We start from the raw sequence: 23,829 nt of genomic DNA, 5'->3' as shown, positions 1-23,829 counted from the left end.
TAGGCCGGGGTCACACGGGGGACTACTGCGATCCTCGCAGGACACTTGACTCACACTGGAAGCACATTTACATATATTTACAAATGTATTTGTACAATTTTCATAGGCCGTGAACAAGGTCTATTGACTGAAACATTGGCCCATATGCACAGATTTTCCTAATATTGGATGTGCCATAGTATCTTCTTTATCTTCTTTTGTACAATTTTTTCACTGACTCAATCTGAATGAACCTGAATAAAACTGAATTAAAAAAATGATTACACATTAAGATTCTACATCCTTTTGTATATTATTGCTGTTATGTAATGGTAAGGTAATAAAAACCACAACAGTGACACTGTTACCGTTGTGATTACCTTACCCTTACATAACACCAATAATATACAAAAACGATGTAGAATCCTAATGAGTTTACATTTTCTAGACATACACCTAATTTTAACCCCTTCACGACCTTTGACGGATCTATCCGTCATGGAGCGTGTCACGTTAAGCCCTGCCCCCTGCCACGGGCAGGCGGCGGCGATCGGAACACATATCAGCTGTTTTCAACAGCTGACATGTGTGCCTGCATGTTGCGAGTGGAATCGCTTCCACTCGCAACATTTAACCCCTTAAATCTATATGCGCGCAGCCATGATTTTTACTTACCGCCGCCCCCATCGGAAGTAACGTGCGTGATCACGTGACTTTCGGTGGTTGCCATGGTAGCTCAGGGTCATGTGATGACGCCTGCAGCTATGACGTTTCACTTTCGTTTTCACCCGGCCCGGAACCGAATGAAACAGGAAGTGACCGTATCTGCTGTTTACAGCTGTGTAGCTGTGATCAGCAGATAGATCAGAGCGATCGGATTGCTGATCGCTATAGCCCCCTAAGGGGACTAGTAAAATAAAAAAAAGTAAAAAAAAGTTTTAAAAAATAAAAAAAAAACTAAAAGTCCAAATCACCCCCCTTTCACCCCATTGAAAATTATAGGGTTAAAAAAAAATATATATATACACATATTTGGTATCGCCGCGTTCAGAAATGCCTGATCTATCAAAATATAAAATCAATTAATCTGATTGGTAAACGGCGTAGTAGTAAAAAAATTCCGAACGCCAAAATTAAGTTTTTTGGTCGCCGCATGTTTTACGCAAAATGCAATAACAGGCGACCAAAACGTAGCATCTGCACAAAAATGGTACCATTAAAAATGTCAGCTCGAGACGCAAAAAATAAGCTGTCACTGAGCCATAGATCCAGAAAAATGAGAACGCTACATGTTTCGGAAAATGGCGCAAAACGTGCACCACTTTTATTGGACAAGTTTGTGAATTTATTTTAACCTCTTAGATACAAGTAAACCTATACATGTTTGGTGTCTACAAACTCGCACCAACCTGAGGCATCATACCCATTCATCAGTTTTACCATATATTGAACACGGTGAATAAAACATCCCAAAAACTATTATGCAATCACACTTTTTTTTGCAGTTTTTCCACACTTGGAATTTTTTTGCTGTTTTCCAGTACACTATATGGTAAAACCTATGGCTTAATTTAAAAGTACAACTCGTCCAGCAAAACACAAGCCCTCATATGGCAGGCAAGATTGACAGAAAAATAAAAAAGATACGGCTCTCGAAAGAAGGGGAGCAAAAAGCAAAAAACGAAAAGTGCCCGGGGGCTGAAGGGGTTAATTTTCACGTAAAATTATTATTTTCCTATTAACCTTACATGAAATTCATAGAAGTATCAGCAACAACATAAATAACTCAGATTTTAGTAAAACACTATTTGTTACACATAGCAACGACAGCTGGCAATGTTTTGAATTATATATATATTTATATACAGGGTGAGACTGGGATGTGGGAGGCACACCAGTGAAATTGTCTCTAGGGGCCCGCACTATAACTACCATGAATGTTTTTATTACTTGTTTATTTTCGGCTTCTCTCCGTATAACGTGAGCCTATTAGCAAACTCTACAGTGCGCAGTAGAGACCTGTCCTGTGCCTGCGGATAGCACAGAAGAGACCTGTATTGTGCCCTGCGGATATCCCAGGATTTCTTGTAGCCTCTTATTTATTGTAGTTAATAATGGAATCTATTATTTACAGTCAGTCGCAGTTTTTCTTACACACGGACATTCCTTATCCTCGGTAACCACCGAGTCCATCAGCCAAATAATATTCAAAGAGAAGCAGAACGTTATCCAGCATCTTCACATGGAAGAGATTACTAAAATTAATCCACCGATGCCGCCATCTATCCACCATACAGGGAAATCCCCTATAGAGTCAGTATATGGAGGTGTGCAGCATTACCCTCCATATACTCTTCCATGTGGAGACTGGTGAATTCTCTTCTCTTTCCACCCTCACACAGTACATAATTATCAGGTAATGATCAGCCTACTGGATGTGATCAGTCATTCTGTGGGGACAGAGGCCCTATAAAAGCCGCACTATGGTTTCCAAATTAGTTTTACATGTTGGATAAACCCTTCACTAGTCCTGTGTATTCTGACAATACTGCTCTATAATCAGATCAGGCTTTTTTTTACATGTATTTATATTGAGGCCCCTCCTGTATTATCATCACATAGAGACCCCCTGAAGAGTAAAGTAATTATATATATAGCCTAAGATAATAACACTGACACTGGGGGTACAGGATAATGACACTGACACTGGGGTACAGGATAATGACACTGACACTGGGGTACAGGATAATGACACTGACATTGGGGGTACAGGATAATGACACTGACACTGGGGGTACAGGATAATGACACTGACACTGGGGGTACAGGATAATGACACTGACACTGGGGGTACAGGATAATGACACTGACATTGGGGGTACAGGATAATGACACTGACACTGGGGGTACAGGATAATGACACTGACACTGGGGGTACAGGATAATGACACTGACATTGGGGGTACAGGATAATGACACTGACACTGGGGGTACAGGATAATGACACTGACCCTGGGGGTACAGGATAATGACACTGACACTGTGGGTACAGGATAATGACACTGACACTGGGGGTACAGGATAATGACACTGACCCTGGGGGTACAGGATAATGACACTGACACTGGGGGTACAGGATAATGACACTGACACTGGGGGTACAGGATAATGACACTGACACTGGAGGTACAGGATAATGACACTGACACTGGGGGTACAGGATAATGACACTGACACTGGGAGTACAGGATAATGACACTGACACTGGGGGTACAGGATAATGACACTGACCCTGGGGGTACAGGATAATGACACTGACACTGTGGGTACAGGATAATGACACTGACACTGGGGGTACAGGATAATGACACTGACACTGTGGGTACAGGATAATGACACTGACACTGGGGGTACAGGATAATGACGCTGACACTGTGGGTACAGGATAATGACACTGACACTGGAGGTACAGGATAATGACACTGACACTGGGGGTACAGGATAATGACACTGACACTGGGAGTACAGGATAATGACACTGACACTGGGGGTACAGGATAATGACACTGACCCTGGGGGTACAGGATAATGACACTGACACTGTGGGTACAGGATAATGACACTGACACTGGGGGTACAGGATAATGACACTGACACTGTGGGTACAGGATAATGACACTGACACTGGGGGTACAGGATAATGACGCTGACACTGTGGGTACAGGATAATGACACTGACACTGGGGGTACAGGATAATGACACTGACACTGGGGTACAGGAGAATGACACTGACACTGCGGGTACAAGATACTGACACCACGGGTACAGGATAATGACACTGACACTGGGGGTATAAGATACTGACACTGACACTGGGGGTACAGGATACTGACACTGACATTGGGGGTACAGGATAATGACACTGACACTGGGGGAACAGGATAATGACACTGACACTGGGGGTACAGGATAATGACACTGACACTGGGAGTACAGGATAATGACACTGACACTGGGGGAACAGGATAATGACACCGACACTGGGGGTACAGGATAATGACACTGACACTGGGGGTACGGGATAATGACACTGGGGGTACGGGATAATGACACTGGGGGTACAGGATAATGACGCTGACACTGGTGGTACTGGATACTGACATTGGGGGTACAGGATAATGACACTGACACTGGGGGTACCGGATATTGACACTGGGGTTACAGGATACTGACGCTTGATACTCGGTACAGGATAAGCCAGATGGGGTACAGGATAATTACTCTAGATACTCGGTTCTTTTCCTCAGCTCCCAGCTTTTCTATGATCTGGGTGATGAGGAAAAGAGCCTCTTTCTCTCAGCTGAGCATCAAGCTTTCCCAATCCTATCCCATGCTCTGACTGCTGCTATCCCTCTTTCCCTAATCCCTACTGATATATGGTTACTGTGTGGACTTTACCCACGTCACACAGCAGGGACTGGTGCACACACCCAGCACCCCCAAATCACACACACCCAGCACCCTCATGCTTTGCATATCTCTCTCTCACACACACACACACACACACACACACACACAGCACCCTCATGCCCTGCATATGTCATACACACCCAGCACCCTTATGCCCTGCATATCTCACACACACCCGGCACCCTCATACCTTGCATATCTCACACACCCAGCACCCTCATGCCCTACATATCTCACACACATCCAGCACCCTCATGCCCTGCATATCTCACAGACTGGCTGTACCACAAATTACCCCTCTCTCAAAAACACACTGAAGCCCCACATAGATAGTATCCCTTAACACTCCTCTGTCACAGTCTGGACCCCCCATATGCCACTCACCCACCCTCCCCACATCCTCATTATCACATCTTCCTCAGTCTGCTCGGCATCTCCGGCCTGGCTCCACCCACACTGTCACATGGGCATGATTCATCGCAGGTCCTAGCACTAGATGCAGTTTCTTCTTCTGGGAAGCAGCTTGTGTTCTGCCCCTGAATGCGCTGCTGCTCATAAGCTCCGGTGCTCAACTCCAGGTCAGGAGCGCCCCCTCTGCCAACCGTGTAGCTACTGGCGCTGTCATAATCTTACTGCTGCCTGCAGTGCATACAGTGTCATCACCTGCAGCGGCAGCCCGACGGTCTAAGGAGTCGCAGCCGCAGGTCATGTTAATACACCCGGCGGGGGCCCCTGCAGGGTGCCTGTGACAGCTTAATTTGAAGACAAGGAGGTCGGGGCCTACCGGGAGTTTCCCCACTACCCCGGCACGCCAGACCGACGCTCTTTTTATATATATATATATATATATATACATACAGTACAGACTAAAAGTTTGGACACACCTTCTCATTCAAAGAGTTTTCTTTATTTTCTTGACTCTAAAAATTGTAGCTTCACATTGAGTACATCAAAACTATGAATGAGAACATGTCGAATGAAATACTTAAAAAAGTGTGAAACAACTGAAAATATGTCTTATATTCTAGGTTCTTCAAAGTAGCCACCTTTTGCTTTCATTACTACTTTGCACACTCTTGGCATTCTCTTGATTCAAGCTTCAAGAGGTAGTCACCGGAAATGGTCTTCCAACAGTCTTGAAGGAGTTCCCAGAGATGCTTAGCACTTGTTGGCCCTTTTGCCTTCACTCTGCGGTCAACCTTACCCCAAACCATCTCGATTGGGTTCAGGTCTGGTGACGGTGGAGGCCAGGTCATCTGGCGTAGCACCCCATCACTCTCTTTCTTAGTCAAATAGCCCTTACACAGTCTGGAGGTGTGTTTGGGGTCATTGTCCTGTTGAAAAATAAATTATGGTCCAACTAAACGCAAAACGGATGGAATAGCATGCCGCTGCAAGATGTTGTGGTAGCCATGCTGGTTTAGTATGCCTTCAATTTTGAATAAATCCCCAGCAGTGTCATCAGCAAAGCACCCCCACACCGTCACACCTCCTCCTCCATGCTTCACGGTGGGAACCAGGCATGTAGAGTCCATCCGTTCACCTTTTCTACAAAGACACGGTGGTTGGATCCAAAGATCTCAAATTTGGACTCATCAGACCAAAGCACAGATTTCCACTGGTCTAATGTCCATTCCCTGTGTTCTTTAGCCAAAACAACTCTCTTCTGCTTGTTGCCTGCCTTTAGCAGTCGTTTCCTAGCAGCTATTTTACCATGAAGGCCTGCTGCACAACGTCTCCTCTTAATAGTTGTTCTAGAGATGAGAAGGTGTGTCCAAACTTTTGGTCTGTACTGTATTTATATATATATACACTGTGTGCAGAATTATTAGGCAAATGAGTATTTTGATCACATGATAATTTTTATACATGTCGTCCTACTCCAAGCTGTATAGGCTTGAGAGCCAACTACCAATTAAGTAAATCAGGTGATGTGCATCTCTGTAATGAGGAGGGGTGTTATGTAATGACATCAACACCCTATATAAGGTGTGCTTAATTATTAGGAAACTTCCTTTCTTCCTTCCTTTGGCAAAATGGGTCAGAAGAGAGATTTGACGTGCTCTGAAAAGTCCAAAACTGTGAGATGTCTTGCAGAGGGATGCAGCAGTCTTGAAATTGCCAACCTTTTGAAGCGTGATCATCGAACAAGCAAGCGTTTCATGGCAAATAGCCAACAGAGTCACAAGAAGCGTGTTGGACAAAAAAGGCGCAAAATAACTGCCCACGAATTGAGGAAAATCAAACGTGAAGCTGCCAAGATGCCATTTGCCACCAGTTTGGCCATATTTCAGAGCTGCAAGGTTACTGGAGTATCAAAAAGCACAAGGTGTGCCATTACTCATGGACATGGCAAAGGTAAGGAAGGCTGAAAAACAACCACCTTTGAACAAGAAACCAAGAAACATAAGCTAAAACGTCAAGACTGGGCCAAGAAATATCTTAAGGGTATGTGCGCATGTGTGCGTATTGCATACAGTTACGCTGCTTTCTGCACCGCAGCGTAACTGCATGCGTCCTGCGTCCCCTGCACAATCTATGGAGATTGTGCAGGAGCCGTGCGCACGTGGCATATTAGAACGCAGCGATTCGGCTTCTGCCCGAATCGCTGCGTTCTAAGAAGTGACATATCACTTCTTTCGTGCGGTTTGCATGCTGTCTATAGGGAGAGGCAGCATGCAGAGCGCATGTTCTCTGCCGGCACCATGCGCTTCAGAACGGAGCTTTTCAGCTGCGCTCTGAAGCGCACCTTTTCGGTGCGGTGCAGAGCGCACACGTGCGCACATAGCCTAAGACTGATTTTTCAAAGGTTTTATGGACTAATGAAATGAGAGTGACTCTTGGTGGGCCAGATGGATGGGCCAGAGGCTGGATTAGTAAAGGGCAGAGAGCTCCACTCCGACTCAGACGCCAGCAAGGTGGAGGTGGGGTACTGGTATGGGCTGGTATCGTCAAAGATGAACTTGTGGGACCTTTTCGGGTTGAGGATGGAGTGAAGCTCAACTGCCAGACCTACTGCCAGTTTCTGGAAGACAACTTCTTCAAGCAGTGGTACAGGAAGAAGTCGGTATCGTTCAAGAAAAACATGATTTTCATGCAGGACAATGCTCCGTTACATGCATCCAACTACTCCACAGCATGGCTGGCCAGTAAAGGTCTAAAAGATGAAAAAATAATGACATGGCCCCTTTGTTCACCTGATCTGAACCCCATAGAGAACCTGTGGTCCCTCATAAAATGTGAGATCTACAGGGAGGGAAAACAGTACACCTCTCGGAACAGTGTCTGGCTGGCTGTAGTGGCTGCTGCACACAATGTTGATCGTAAACAGATCAATCAACAGACAGAATCTATGGATGGTAGACTGTTGAGTGTCATCATAAAGAAAGGTGGCTATATTGGTCACTATTTTTTGGGAGTTTTGTTTTTGCATGTCAGAAATGTTTATTTCTAAATTTGGTGCAGTTATATTGGCTTACCTGGTGAAAATAAAAAAGTGAGATTGAAATATATTTGTTTTTTATTAAGTTGTCTAATAATTCAGCACAGTAATAGTTACCTGCACAAACAGATATCCTCCTAAGATAGCCAAATCTAAAAAAAAAACCACTCCAACTTCCAAAAATATTAAGCTTTGATATTTATGAGTCTTTTGGGTTGATTGAGAACATAGTTGTTGATCAATAATAAAAAAAATCATCTAAAACACAACTTGCCTTATAATTCTTCACATGGTATATACCGGTATATATATATATATATATATATATATATATATATATATAAAAAAATATATATAATACTCATAACTTACATAACTTATTGATATCTCACACTTCTTTATTAGGTGACTTGCAGCTGAATTGTACTGTCAACAAGGATAAATTCTTAATTTGTTATTGGAGTGAGCAGTCAGACACAAATGAAAACTATACATTATATTACTGGTAAGTAAAATAAATTATTGTCCAAAGAAATCTGTTCTGTCCTTTTCTTTGTTACATTTTTTCTGAGAAACCTGGGCGACAGCTAAAACAGATTGTGTTCTTAAAGGGGTGTACATAATGTTTTATTATTAATCTGTAAGATGTCCTGCATTGTAAGGAGACTTAAGCGGGCTTTACACGCTGCGACATCGCTAATGCGGAGTCGTTGGGGTCACGGAATTTGTGACGCACATCCGGCCGCATTAGCGATGCCGTTGCGTGTGACACCGATAAGCGATTTTGCATCGTTGCAAAAACGTGCAAAATCGCTAATCGGCGACATGGGGGTCCATTCTCAAATCTCGTTACTGCAGCAGTAACGAGGTTGTTCCTCGTTCCTGCGGCAGCACACATCGCTGCGTGTGACGCCGCAGGAACGAGGAAGCTCCCCTTACCTGCTGTGGACGGGATGTTACGTCCCGCTCAGCTCCGCCCCTCCGCTGCTATTGGGCGGCGGTTCAGTGACGTCGCTGTGACGCCGCACGGACCGCCCCCTTAGAAAGGAGACGGTTCGCCCGTCACAGCAACGTCGCCGGACAGGTATGTATGTGTGACGGCTGTTGTGCGGCACGGGCAGCGATTTGCCCATGTCGCGCAACAGATGGGGGCGGGTACCCACACTAGCGATATCGGGACCGATATCGCAGTGTGTAAAGTAGCCTTAACAGTGCCTACAAGTAGTATTCAACCCCCTGCAGATTTAGCAGGTTTGATAAGATGCAAATAAGTTAGAGCCTGCAAACTTCAAACAAGAGCAGGATTTATTAACAGATGCATAAATCTTACAAACCAACAAGTTATGTTGCTCAGTTAAATTTTAATAAATTTTCAACATAAAAGTGTGGGTCAATTATTATTCAACCCCTAGGTTTAATATTTTGTGGAATAACCCTTGTTTGCAATTACAGCTAATAATCGTCTTTTATAAGACCTGATCAGGCCGGCACAGGTCTCTGGAGTTATCTTGGCCCACTCCTCCATGCAGATCTTCTCCAAGTTATCTAGGTTCTTTGGGTGTCTCATGTGGACTTTAATCTTGAGCTCCTTTCACAAGTTTTCAATTGGGTTAAGGTCAGGAGACTGACTAGGCCACTGCAACACCTTGATTTTTTCCCTCTTGAACCAGGCCTTGGTTTTCTTGGCTGTGTGCTTTGTGTCGTTGTCTTGTTGGAAGATGAAATGACGACCCATCTTAAGATCCTTGATGGAGGAGCGGAGGTTCTTGGCCAAAATCTCCAGATAGGCCGTGCTATCCATCTTCCATGGATGCGGACCAGATGGCCAGGCCCCTTGGCTGAGAAACAGCCCCACAGCATGATGCTGCCACCACCATGCTTGACTGTAGGGATGGTATTCTTGGGGTCGTATGCAGTGCCATCCAGTCTCCAAACGTCACGTGTGTGGTTGGCACCAAAGATCTCGATCTTGGTCTCATCAGACCAGAGAATCTTGAACCAGTCTGTCTCAGAGTCCTCCGAGTGATCATGAGCAAACTGTAGACGAGCCTTGACATGACGCTTTGAAAGTAAAGGTACCTTACGGGCTCGTCTGGAACGGAGACCATTGCGGTGGAGTACGTTACTTATGGTATTGACTGAAACCAATGTCCCCACTGCCATGAGATCTTCCCGGAGCTCCTTCCTTGTAGTCCTTGGGTTAGCCTTGACTCTTCGGACAAGCCTGGCCTTGGCACGGGTGGAAACTTTCAAAGGCTGTCCAGGCCGTGGAAGGCTAACAGTAGTTCCATAAGCCTTCCACTTCCGGATGATGCTCCCAACAGTGGAGACAGGTAGGCCCAACTCCTTGGAAAGGGTTTTGTACCCCTTGCCAGCCTTGTGACCCTCCACGATCTTGTCTCTGATGGCCTTGGAATGCTCCTTTGTCTTTCCCATGTTGACCAAGTATGAGTGCTGTTCACAAGTTTGGGGAGGGTCTTAATTAGTCAGAAAAGGCTGGAAAAAGAGATAATTAATCCATACATGTGAAGCTCATTGTTCTTTGTGTCTGAAATACTTCTTAATACTTTAGGGGAACCAAACAGAATTCTTGTGGTTTGAGGGGTTGAATAATAAATGACACTCTGAATAAACTTTTCACAATTTAAAAAAAAAAAAAAAAGAAATAACATTCTTTTTTGCTGCAGTGCATTTCACACTTCCAGGCTGATCTACATTCCAAATGTCAAGTTAATTCCGAATGTGTAAACCTGCTAAATCTGCAGGGGGTTGAATACTACTTGCAGGCACTGTATACTAGCTGTAGCACCTGGAGTTGCCTCTCTGTTTCTCTCTCAGTCTCTGTCTGTCTATCTCTCTCTCTATCTCTTTGTCTCTTTCCCTGTCTGTCTCTCTATCTTTGTCTGTCTCTGTCTCTTTCCGTGTCTGTCTCTTACCCTATGTCTCTCTATCTCGTTCCCTATCTGTCTCTCTCTTTTCCTGTCTGTTTCATTCCCTGTCTGTCTCTCTATCTCTTTCCCTGTCTGTCTGTCTCTGACTGTCTCTTTCCCTGTCTTTCCCTGTCTGTCTCTTTGTCTGTGTCTGTCTCTTTGTCTGTGTCTATCTGTGTCCATCTGTTTCTTTGTCTGTCTGTCTCGTTGTCTGTCTGTCTGTATCTTTCCTTGTCTGTCTGTCTCTTTACCCATCTCTTTGTCTGTCTGTGTCTGCTTGTCTCTGTCTGTCTGTCTCTTTCCCTCACTGCATTGTGACATGCTAGCATTCAATTCAAGGGTGTGGCTGCACATTCTTCTGAAATTCCGACTGCATTGTGGCTCCCAGCTCCATTGACTTTAATGAAGTCAGGTTTTTGGCAAATAACTGTAAAGTGCGGGGTTAAAATTTCCCTTCAAAACATAGTGTATTACATTCCTTGAGTGAAATGGGGTGTTTGTGCAAAATTTCACGATTGTACATGTGACGGTGTGGATTCCTTTAGTGGACATATGTGGCGCCCCAGGACCTGGTCGCCACAACAGCATTGCCCTCCCAAAAGGGTTAATGCTGAGCCTGGAGGTAATTGGGAGATCTATTGGCCAGTAAGTTAACACTCAACACAGTTCTCCCTCCGGCCAGCAGGGGGAGCTCTGAACCTGGAACTTCAGGGAGCATTCCTTAAGTCTGGCTGGAAGGAGGAAGTGTTAGTTAGTCTGGAGACAGGAGTGAAAGAGTGCAGACGCAGAGTAGTGCTGCCTTGTAAACTGGGGCCTAGAGCTGGGATAGCTTGGCCCAGTGAAGCAAGGGGAGCAGAGAGGCACAGCAGAGACTCGGACATCGGAGTCTGTAGTTGCCAGGGCATAAAATCCATCCCTGGTAGCTGAATCCGGAGGGCAGGAGAGCTGTAAGCCCCCTGCCCCAGAAGCAATCTGAAGGTACAACTGCATCCCAAGGGCCTGGTGTGGGCTCCAGCAGAGAAGCACCAGAGAGGGCCTGCGCAGCCTACCACACAGAAGAGGGGACGAACAACAAGTCCCAGCAGCAAGAGGGCAATTGCGAACCCAAAGTGCAGTGTCCTAAAACAGCAGAGAAAGATTAAGGAGTAGGCCTCATACTCAACTGGCCAAAGATCACCCCAGGCACTTCCAGGCCGGCCGGATCATCTATACCATCTGTGACGGTCTCCCTGGACTAAGTTTCTGCCGAGTAAAAGAGGAGAAGGTAAAGAGACTACTGTTTGTGCCTGTTTCTTTCATTGCTTGTCGGCCCTGCACCGTGTTAGTCACGCAGCACCATAGACTTCCACAAGCACCAACTGTGCCCCGGGCATTGCTCCACCTGTGGGGAGCAGTACCAACATTGCTGCCATAACATCATCCCGGTGGCCTCACACAGCAGCGGCGGCTTAATAGCCGCATACCACAGGTGGCGTCACGAACACAAACATTAAAGTCATCAGCCACATATTCAACTGACACCCACCAGGGCCACGGAGCCGGGCCCAGCCACCACTGACTACCACCGGACTAGTCCGGCCCGGCACCGGGTGTCCCATAGCCCTGGGGTGGGCGAGTCACATACATACGCACATACATACATATACATACACTCAGCTTTATATATTAGAGTAAAAATTCTGAACATGTGTAATATAATGTGTGGTGGTCATGTGACATCACTTTGGTGTTACATATACAGCACACCTGATTTTCAGCCTCAACTGCACTGCTAAGTATAATAAATGTCACTGTTCACATTGGTACATGGGGTGTCCTAAAGTTGTCAGATCGCACATGTTCAATTCTTGATCTCTTACCTGCACTCTCAGTGGTACAGAAGAAGTTGGATAACAGGACTCCTTTTTATCGCTGCTTATCAGGAATCCTGTCTACAGCAGGGAAGTGAGCAGTGATAACTCATGTATGTGAGATATGATGTACTGCAAAATGAGATTTAGTGGAGGCATGTTGTGCAAGATGGGGCTGAGAGGAGTGATGTACTGCAGGATGGGGGCTGTATATACAGGGACTGAGAAGAGTGATGTATGGCAGGATGGTATTCAATACAGTGTGGCTAAGACGAACAATATATTGAAGAATGATTCTGAATATAGATGGAGTAAAAGGAGTGGTGTAGTGCAGGAAGGAGCTGTATAAAGAGGGGCTTAAAGAAATGTTGTACTGTAATATAGTACTGTATATAGAGGGCTGAGAAAAATTATGTAATGCAGGACAGGACTGAGAAGAGCAATGAACTGCAGAATGGGGCTGAGCAATGTCCTGTTGGATGATACCATATATCAAAGAGCTAAAAAAAATTATGCAGTGCAGGATGGGGCTTAGATGAGTTGTGTACTGCCGGATGGTACTGATTACAGTAGGGTATTGTCATGCATTTAGCGTAGAGGGCACATTCAGACCAACAAATGTTGGTCTAAGCCTACCTCCACAAGTGTGACGCCACCAGGGTTGCCATATACAAAGGCCAAAGCTGCAAAAAACTCATCCATCGACTGCAATGACTGAGAGTCAATCAGCTGAGAGAAGGCCCAGGACTGGGGATCTCCCCGCAAACGAGAGACAACTATCCCCACTCGCTATTCCTCGCTCCCTGAAGGGCTGAGCCTGAAGTACAACTTGCAGGCTTCCCTGAAGGTGGTAAACGTATCCTTCCCACCAGAAAACATATCTGGGAGGGATATCTTGGGTTCTAGTTGTGCCTGGGCGTGCGTCGAGATCAGAAATCCATCAATATGTGGAGCTGCTGCACAATCTGAGAGCGCATGTCCGAAACCTCATGGGATGTGGCCTGCATCAGTTGTTCAAGCACTGCAGCCTGAGCCATGGTGGCATAAGAAAAAATGTATGGCTGATTATATGTCACGCATTTAGTGTGGTGAGCACGTTCAGACCAACAGATGTCTGACGCACAACAAAAAACACCCCACAACTACAACAAAAACAAGGGGAAACACTAGGAACACAATAACAATGGTGAGCCCTAGCTCTAGTGAGAGGGTAGATGGAGACACCTCCTGCCTAAACCTGGCACTTTACCCTGCACGCCTAGCCAGACCCTATACAGGCTCCACACCTGGCGCCAAGCAGGAATACCTGAAGCCCTAAAAAATCCCTACTATAGTCCTAGCTAAGGAGTGGGGCGGTATGACTCACTAGGCCCCCTGCTGCACTAATACAACAAAAGGGTAGGTGAGACAAACAGGGAATACAACAAAAAATGGAGAAGATCCAACTTCAGGACGAATCCTCAGCAGCTCCTTAACCAAGGGGGTCAGCATACAAAATGCTTTATATAATTAGCATGGCTTGCTGGGAAACCTAGCTATTTAAACACAAGGGGTGTGTGGCTACAGAGCAGCTGCAGCTGACCTTACCTGCAGGAGAGCTGCTGACAGAAAAACTGACGTTAACATTTCAGAACCAAAGGAAATGAAACAACATATAAATGCAGAGTCCCATATGGAGATGAGGGGCTCCAGTCAAAAAGCTGTCATAGTCTCCAAAAACAGGAAGACAACCATGACAGGTATATAGTGAAGATGTACTGAAGGATGCTACTGAAAAAGGTACTAAGAGGAGTGATGTACTGCAGGATGATGCACTATATAAAAGGGCTGAGAGGACTAATTTGCTGCAGGATAATACCCTATTCATTAGGACTGAGGAAAAAACAATGTAGTGAAGGATGGAGCTTAGAAGAGGGATATTTTGCAAAATGTGACTGAAAGGAGCAATGTACTGCAGGAAGAAACTATGTATAGAGTGGTTGAGAGCAATGATGTAGTGCAGACTGAAGCTGAGAGAAGTAATGTAATTGCAAAATATGACAGAGAGGAATGATGGCTGAGAGGAGTTATGTACTTGTAGCACCCACGGGCAACGGTTTAAAATACTAGTCACCGGGCCAGTGATGTCGGGTTTGGGAGGTCACAGGTGGCCCTGCCTGGCTTCGTGGCCCCGAGTTTTACACCAAAAGGGGGAATGGAAATGAGATGAGGATAGGTGATGATGAGTATGATAGGAGTTGTGGTTGTCTCATGATGCCACCTGCGGTATGCGGCCAGGGATTAGCCGCCGCTACAGTCGCTGTCCTCTGGGGCGGATGGTGTTGCAGCTAGAATAGTTCATTTTCCCGCAGGTGAAGCTAGGCCACAGGGAGGATGATGGAGGTAGTAGTGGCCGTTGGCGCCGGAGCGCGGGGCGCTGGCAATGATGGGCTGACACAGTGGTTGTGGTTCAAGGTCTCACAGTTCAGTTGGAGTGCCGGTTTCCGCCGCGATGGACCCCAGCTGATCCCGGGTACCTCAGAAGCCACCACCGCTGTTGTGGAGTGTGAGACGTTCCTTCCTTGCACTTTCTGTGTGGATCCCCGTGACCTGTACTTGGGGAACCCTGATTGGTGTTAAAGTTCCTGTCCCATTCGCAGGCAGCGTGAATCAAACGTGGGCCCGACCGTGGTCCTGACTCCTGACTCTTTGTGCTGGTGTGCCCCGGGATCTTTGGTGGCCAGAGAGACATGAAATTCCCCTGTCCTGCAGAATCTGGTGGCGCAATGTGGAGTGTGCACCACCCTAGGGCTCTACACCCTGAACTGCGCTAGTGATGAGGGAATTATTGAGCTCTACCTCCAGCTCCCCTCTTGCTCCTGTGTCCCATAGCTCCACTGGTCGTCTCCTGCTTCTTCCAGTTGGGCTGGTCCTAACTAAGGAAGCTCTAAAGCACTCTCCTTAGTGACCGTGTTGTTCTGTGTCCCAGACTATTCTGAGGTAAAAACTGTGAGTTCTCTCACTTCCCATGTGCTCCCCCCACCTTCCTGATGACCACTGGTGGCTGGGAAAAAACCCTTGTTATGGTGACCACCTTTAACCCAGTTCCAGCGGGCAAGCACCTGAGCAGGGGTGTGTTGTGTAAGTGAAAACCAGTGGTTAACCTCTTCCTTACCTGGGATGAGTACTGCACCTTAAATCAGATGCAATACCCTGTGGCAACTGAGCCTCAGGGGCGCCACATACTACAGAATGGGGCGGAAAGAAGCAATGCACTGCATACAGTATATAAAAGGAATGACAAAAGTGATTTACTGCAGAATGATAGTGAATACATTGGGGCTAAGAGTAGTGATATACTGAAGGAAGCTACTGTATATACAGTATATACAAAGAGAAATGTATGCTGTATGTGACTTTATGTAGTGCAGCTGAGAGAAACAATGTACTTCAGGATGGTACCATATATAGAGAGACTGAAAAAAATGCAGTGCAGAATGGGGCTGAGAGGAGCTATTTACTACCAAATGTGGCTAAGAGGAAAGATATCCTGCTGGGTGGAACCATATATTGAAGTGCTGACAGGACTGATGTCATGCAGGATGAGTTTAAAGAAGCTATATGTGAAGCCCCGCTAGTATGTGTCTGTGCATTACCTTCAGGGACTCCACGTGGATGGAACAGTCTGGTCACAGGTAGGAAATCTTCTATTTGGGATTGTCGTGACGCCACTCTCAGTATTGCGGTCAGCGGGGACCGCCACTGCAGATTAAGGGATGCCTGGGGCTGATGGTGGGTGCAGTCAGTATATTAGCCCCCTGAGAGTGAGGCAAGCCCCAGGCCCCGGTGTATGTGTGTGGGACCACAGGTCGCAGAATGACTCAAACACAGTCCAAGAAGTCTTTCAACGTGTTTACTCACTGTTTGGAGGTCACGGTGAGATGCCCGGGCGACACTGTGATAACCATGTTGAGTCAGGAATTCCAGGAGGCCGTTCTGAGGGTAGCTGTCCACTTGCCTTCCTTGCACTCTTTCTGTTTTAGGAGGATCCTTTGCTTGAAGCGTGGTAGGACCCCTCCAGGGAAGCTGTTACAACCCTGCTCCCCTCTCTCTGGCTCGTCTGCCGGCAGCGTGGCCTTGGTGGGATGGCTTCTGGCCCTGTCCCCTTATGGGCCTGGTGATTGCTGCTTGGCTCAAGCTCTGTGTAGTCGTGGTGAGGGCATGAAGTACCCCCCCCCACCTGTAGGTTAAGCAGCTCTGGATGATCTGCTGCCTGTACTGGGGACCTAGTTCCCCTTGTGTGCTCGGATACCGGGATCTCCGTACTCAGCCACCCTTCTCTCTCTGGATGATTTTCAGGCCGACCCACGGTACTCCTTTCTCCCCCGCTTTCAGCTACTGCACTCCTCAGGACCTGTCTCACACTCTAGAGCTCCTCTGCCCTGCTTCCTCACACTTCAACCTCTTCCTCCAGACTCCCCTCTTCCTCTCTCTCTCTGCCCTGCTTCCTAGCAACCAGCCCCTGAACACACCCCCAGCTGGGAATTGAAAGTTAACCCCTTATGGCTACCCAAGGGTCCCCTCTGGTGATGTGGGAGGCCTGGTCACTATATGTTTGTGTGTGCACCTCATCCTGGCCTTTGGAGATTACCTGGAAGCATTGCTCCCGCATGGGTGCAATACTCTGTGGTGCCTGACCGGGTCAGGGGCGCCACATATATATTACAGATTAGGTTGATAGAAGTGTTGCAATGCAAGGTGCAACAACATATATAGTGGCTGAGACAAGTGATGTACTGCAGGATGAAACTGTATATAAGTAATGTGGATGTACTGCAGGATGAAACAGTATATAAGTACTGTGTTGAGGGAAGTTATGTACTGTAGAACTGGGATGAGAGGACCAATGTACTACAGGATCGTACTGAATACAGTCGAGCTAAGAGGAACAGAGCTACTGAAGGATGGTACCGTATACAGAGGGGCTGAGAGGAGCTATGTACTGTAGAATGGGGCTGAAAGGAGCAGTGTGCTGTAGGATAATACCATATATAGAGGGGCTAAAAAGAACAATGGAGCACAGAATAGTTACAGAGGAGAGAGATGAAATGCAGAATGGGGCTAAGAGGAATGATTTTCTACAGGATGGTACTGTATATAAATTGGCTTAGAGGAATGATGACTGCAGGATGCAGATAGAGGAGCAATGTATAGCTGATTGAAGCAAAAAAAAGTGATGTACTGCAGGATGTAACAGCATATACAGGAGTTAAGAGGGGCAACATGCTGCAAAATGCTACTGTATATAGAGAAGATGAGAGGAGCGATATACTGCATGATGGAACTATATGTACTGAGATTGAGAGGAGTAATATACTGCAGAACAGGACTGGGAGAAATAATCTGAAGCATAGTAGAGTATACAGAGAGGCAGAGAGGAGTGATGTACTGCAGGAACAATCTGAAAACCCTATTCATAAAGTCAGTAAATCTTGCTCCTTCTGCTGCACACAGGACTCTTGATGATCTATACCCATAAGGAGTCTTGTGTCCAGCAGGAGAGTGAACAGGGATTGCTCATGTGAAGTTGTGATATACTGCAGCATGGGGTTTAGTGGAGTCAGGTTCTACAAGATGGGGATTGAAGGATCGATGCATGGCAGGATGGTACTGAATACAGTGGCGATGATAGGAATAATGTACTGAACAATGCTACTATATAGAGAGGGACTGAGCAACTATATAGTACAGGAAGGGACTGAAAAGAGTGATGGACTGGAAAATTGGGCAGATATGAGTAATTTACTATATATGACATCAGATACAGAACAACTGAGAGAATCGATGCAGTGGAAGATGTGGCTGAGAGGAGCAATGTACTGCAGGATGTGGCTGAGAGGAGCAATGTACTGCAGGATGTGGCTGAATATAAAGGAGCTGAGAGGAATAATGTATTGCAGTATGGTACTGCATATAGAAGGGCTTAAGCGGGCTTTACACGCTACGAGATCGCTACAGCGATCTCGTTGGGGTCATGGATTTTGTGGCGCACATCCGGCCGCTGTAGCGATCTCATTGTGTGTGACTCCTAGGAGCAATTTTGGATCGTTGCAAAAACGTCCAAAATCGCTCCTCGTTGACATGGGGGTCCGCTCCCAATCATCGCTTCTGTCGCTTGGGCGAAGGGTTTCCTCGTCCCTGCGGCAACACACATCGCTACGTGTGAAGCTGTAGGAACGAGGAACCTTTCCTTACCTGCCACACGCCACCAATGAGGAAGGAAGAAGGTGGGCGGGATGTTCGTCCCGCTCATCTCTGCCCTCCGCTGTGATTGGCCGGCCGCTTAGTGACGTCGCGGTGACGTCGCTGTGATGCCGAACGTCCCTCCCCCTTGAGGGAGGGATTGTTCGGCAGTCACAGCGACGACGACGATCAGGTAAGTGCGTGTGACGCTGGCGTAGCGATAATGTTCGCTGCAGCAGCGATCACCAAATATCGGCATAACGATAGGGGCGGGTGCTATCACGCTCGCCATCGCTAGCATCGGCTAGCTATGTCGCAGCGTATAAAGCCACCCTTAGAAAAATGATGTAGTGCAGGATGGACTGAAAGAAGTGTATTGCAAAATGGGTCTGAAGGGAGAACTGAACTTCAGGATGATTCCATATACCTAGGGGCTAGGAGTAGCAATATAGTGCAGATTAGGACTGAGGGGAGTGATATAATGCAGAATTGTACTAAGAAAAACGATGTCCGACAGGATGGTACCATATACAGAGGGGAAAAGAGCAATGATGTAATGCAGGATTGGGCTAATTTAGCTGTGTACTGCAGAATAGGGCTGAGAGAAGTGATGTACTTGCAAGATTATACTGTATATAGAGAAGCTGAGAGGAGTGATATACTGCAGGGTAGCACTGTATGTACTAGGGCTGAAAGGAGTGATGTACTGTAGGATGGAGCTAAAAGTTAAAAATAAAAAAAAAACATTTTCAAAAGAGCTTATTTCTGGTAGATCTTTCTAACTTAATTTATTAAATTAATTAACTTTGTAATTGTAATTGTAATTGTAATTGGTCTTCAGCTTTCCTGTGTTTTTGATGGCACAGATTTAGCATTGAGTTATATCACTGAAATCAAAGGAACTTCAAAGGAAATTAGTCACCAGGTTTTTGCTCCCTCATCTGAGAGCAACATAATGTAAAGACAGAGACCCTATTTCCAGCGATGTGTCACTTACTGAGCTGATTGCTGTTATTTTGATAAAAAAAATCTATGTTTTCTCTGCTGCAGATCTAGCAATTATACAGAGCTCATGAATATGCTGGACTACCTGGCAGCAGGCCAAGTAGTCCTTTAATGATAATCTACTACTGATTAATCAGTCATTTTATCAAAACTACACTAAGCAGCCCAAAGCCACACATCGCTGGGATCAGGATCTCTGCCCCTACATTATGCTGCTCTCAGATTAGGTAGCAAAAACCTAGTGACAGATTCCATCTAACCCCTATAGGATTAGCCTGTTTTGCCCCTTTAGGACAATGCACTTTCTCATCGTTGCATTCCAACAGCCATTACTTTCTTTTTCTGTTGACATAGCTGTATGAATATGAAGGCTTGCTTTTTGTGTGCAAAGTTGAATTTTTCAGAGGCACCATTTTAGGGTTCATATAACTTTTTGATCTGTGGCGCCCTGGCCTAGCCAGGTTGTCACAGATAACACACAAACACCCCACCCCCATTAGACAGGGACACCAGCCAAACACAAAACCCTTGTTGCCTCCCTCCAGTGACTGATGTACACACCAGGTGGGGCGGAGCTAAGCGGTTGGCTCCACCCACCGAGGAGTTCACAGGCCTGGAGGCGGGAAAAGTGTCAGTTCAGTGTTGAGGAGTGAACACTTGGGTGTCTGGGTTTGTGGCCCAGGCACTGACAGCAAGGTTGGCAGACGGTGGTGGCCGTCTGCAGGAGTGGTAGAGCAACGCGGAACCGTAGGACCGGGGTCGGGCGACGGCCCGCCGGTACCGACCGGGGAGCGAAGTGAAGCCAGCACACACAGGCAGGGCCATCGGACCCCGACCAGGCTTGGAGCCGCCGACAATAGTCAGATCCGAATGTGACTGGAACCCCAGGGGTTTCCTAACAGCAAAAGTCCCGATTGAAGGCAACCACCCACACTGTGAGGGTATACAGCTACCGCCTAAGGCTAGAGGCCCAAGGGCCAGCGTCTGCGGGCAAACAGACTCCTCCCATACCCATACACCGGGGAGCTGTCTACCGTTGGGGATCCATAGTAGTCAAACGAAAATATCAAGGTGCAGGGAAACACAGCCGCCATCACCTGTCCGGGGAGAGACACTGCAGCCAGCTGCGGGACCCGTCCATCCAGCCGTTTGGTTTACCGAGGACATTGTACATTTCTTACTGAGTGAGTACACCCGTGCCATCCGGCACCGCGCCGCGCTGTCCCTGCAACCCTGCACCTCACCAACCCTGCCTCCCCGTCACATCATCCGGCCCTGGGACCACCGACCCCTACCCACGGAGGTGGAAAACAATATCCCAGCTGCTCCCTACAATCGCTCCCGGGATCCCCGTCACCAGCAGCGGTGGTGCCCATCTTCACCACGAACCGTGGGTGGCGTCACGGACTAAATCCCCCAAACCAACCACCCCTTTCACTCACGGGCGAGGAGTGCCGCTCGAGTCCCCGGATCCGGCCCACCGCTCGAGCCACCGAGCAGCAGTCGCAGCAGCGCCGGACCCAAGCGTTAGCGAGAGCGCAGCAGCGGTGGCGTCCTCCCCGCCCGCGACAGATCAACTGTTGGCAACTCTTTATAACAGGGGTAGGGAAACTTTTTACTACCGGGTGCCGCTTGTAAAATTCTACCAAGCTTCGGGGGCTGCACAAAATGATCAATGTGAAAATTAACTGGCTATATTTGATCAAGCAATTAATTAACTCACCCCTACTGTGGTGCCTGGAGCTGTTTCTCTTTAGTGCGGCAGTTAATTTTCAGTGACATTGAGTACGTAATGTTGCTTTTCACAACTACTTTTCCAGCTTTGTCTCTGTCTGGAGTGCAGTTGACTCTTCGTGATAATAAGATTGGTAAATCATATATATCACATAGTAGACATTGGGACTGCTGTATATACATCACAGGAGACATTGCGGACACATGCATGACAAGAAAGCCATGGAACCCATAGGGTGGAGGGGCGACATGACTAGAGGGAAGGGAAGGAGTGATGGGGTTAATGGAAACAGGAATGGTTTGTTTATAAGGCAGAATAAAAGGGATTGGTGGGTAGGAGGAGTTCCCTGGAGGAAGAGGTGGGACAGTTGAGGGGTGTAAGTAAAGGACTTTGACTTACCCCCTCTCTCTTGACTTCCGGATATGGAACGATCTGACTGGAGAGGTTCCTATAAGGTGTCAGGACGTCACCTTCTATTTCTCCATGGAGGAGTGGGAGTATTTAGAAGGACACAAAGATCTGTACAAGGACGTCATAATGGAGGTTCCCCAGCCCCTCACATCACCAGACTTCCGGATATGGAACGATCCGGACGTGCGACAGGATGGCTGCTACCCGGGACCAGCGGATTCATCATGGCAGTGCACGGGCCCCTGGCAGCGCGGTCCCACGCCTTGGCTGCTGGGGGTTAACCCGTTGGCACTTTCCCCTCGCTCCCCTGTCAGCTGCGGGCGGCGTCCCCCCTCCCTCATATCTCAGGTACTTGCCGTGTGCGGGGGGAGCGAGGAGGAGATGTGAGAGCCCCTTCGGGGACCCTCCGCGGTGGGACGTGGGCAGGGCAGTACTCAGCTGCTGCTCCGGCCGCGGGAGGAATCTCCGTCCGGGTCGCGGCAGCCGGGAGGGGGGCGTGGCTTGTCTGCGGCCTATTTCCGGTCCGAGCCGCGGCCTGGATTGCTGGATGCGGCGGCTCCCGGACGGGGAGAGCGCCCGGCGGTGACAGAGGCCAGCTTTACCCCTCGCGGACGGTGGGGGGGGCCGCGGAGCTGCAGCCAGTGGTGGGTCCGGCACCAGGGCAGGCGGGCCTGGGGCGACGGGTGCCCAGGAGGCGTCGGTGAGTTGGGGTGACGGCAGGGGCCCTGCGGTTTCTCCTTGGTCACCCAGATCAGGTTGCAGCTCCCGGCAGCGGCGGTCTCCCCCAGGAGGGGGAGGGCCCAGCGGACAGAGGCTTTCATGGGGCCCAGGAGGGCTGGATGCGGCGGCTCCTGGCCAGGAGAGCGCCCGGCGAGGACGGAGGCCAGCGTTACCCCCCTTCCCCCGTGGGTGGAGGGGGGGTGGCCGGGGGGCTGCAGCCAGCAAGGGGTCCGGCACCAGGGCAGGCGAGCCTGGTGCGACGGATGCCCGGGAGGCGTCGGTACGTGGGGGTGACGGCGGGGACCCTGCGGTCCCCGCCTGGTCACCCAGAGCAGGCGTGCAGCTCCCGGCAGCGGCGGTCTCCCCCAGGGGGGCGAGGACCCGGCGGACGGATGCCTTCTGGGCCCAGGTGGGCAGGAGGCTGGCGGCTCTGGATGGGAGTCTGCTGGCAGCGGGTCGGGCCACAGGTACCCCCTGTCCTTGCAGGCAGCAGGGGGGGGTCGGGCCAGAAGATGAGGCCCGCGGTGGCAGCCCGTGGGTCGGGACGGTTTCCGGGGTTGTCGCCGCGGGACAGAAGATGGAGCTTGGAGGATGGTGCCCACGCGGCGTACCAGGAGGACGGCCGTGGTGGTGGCAGCGCTTCGGCGGCGTCTGCATTACATGAGCCAGAGGCGGTCGGCTCCAGCGAGGAGGAGGAGGAAGCAGCGACGGAAGAATCAGACGTCTGGATGGCGTGACTTTTATTCCAGGATACGCCAGGTCGCGGTCGGGTGAGACGGCCGTGGATTCGGCAGGGTTGGGGCGCAGTTGGTGGGGGGGGCGGCTGCGGACACGGCAGCGCCGAGTGGGTTTGTGTTTTGACAAGGTATGGGGTTTACTGCAGTGGTGTATACGGTTGTGGAGAGTGCGCATGCACCGCCGGCGGCATGGACGGGATCGGTGGTTAGTAGGCGCAGGTGCGGCAGGCAGAGTGAGGGCGCATGAGGCGGCAGGGGAGCATTTTCGGGCAGAGGCGGCAAGGGCTGTGACCGAGTGGGTGGTGAGGAGCGAAGAGGGGGATGAGG

The 23,829-nt window shown here is 48.4% G+C and overlaps 1 protein-coding gene across 1 annotated transcript in view; it reads left to right on the top strand.

Annotated features, from left to right (window-relative positions):
• IL2RG (interleukin 2 receptor subunit gamma) overlaps positions 1-23,829 on the top strand; it is a 156,379-nt gene that overhangs the window by 64,917 nt on the left and 67,633 nt on the right. Inside the window, exon 2 of the mRNA XM_075322751.1 lies at positions 8,298-8,397. Within this exon, the coding sequence (XP_075178866.1) occupies positions 8,298-8,397 (100 nt within the window). The remainder of the gene's footprint in view (positions 1-8,297; positions 8,398-23,829) is intronic.

Source organism: Anomaloglossus baeobatrachus, chromosome 9, assembly GCF_048569485.1.
Source record: "Anomaloglossus baeobatrachus isolate aAnoBae1 chromosome 9, aAnoBae1.hap1, whole genome shotgun sequence".
Classification (NCBI taxonomy): domain Eukaryota; kingdom Metazoa; phylum Chordata; class Amphibia; order Anura; family Aromobatidae; genus Anomaloglossus; species Anomaloglossus baeobatrachus.
Note: the sequence above shows the minus strand (reverse complement) of the source record. Positions and strands in the feature narration are given on the sequence as shown.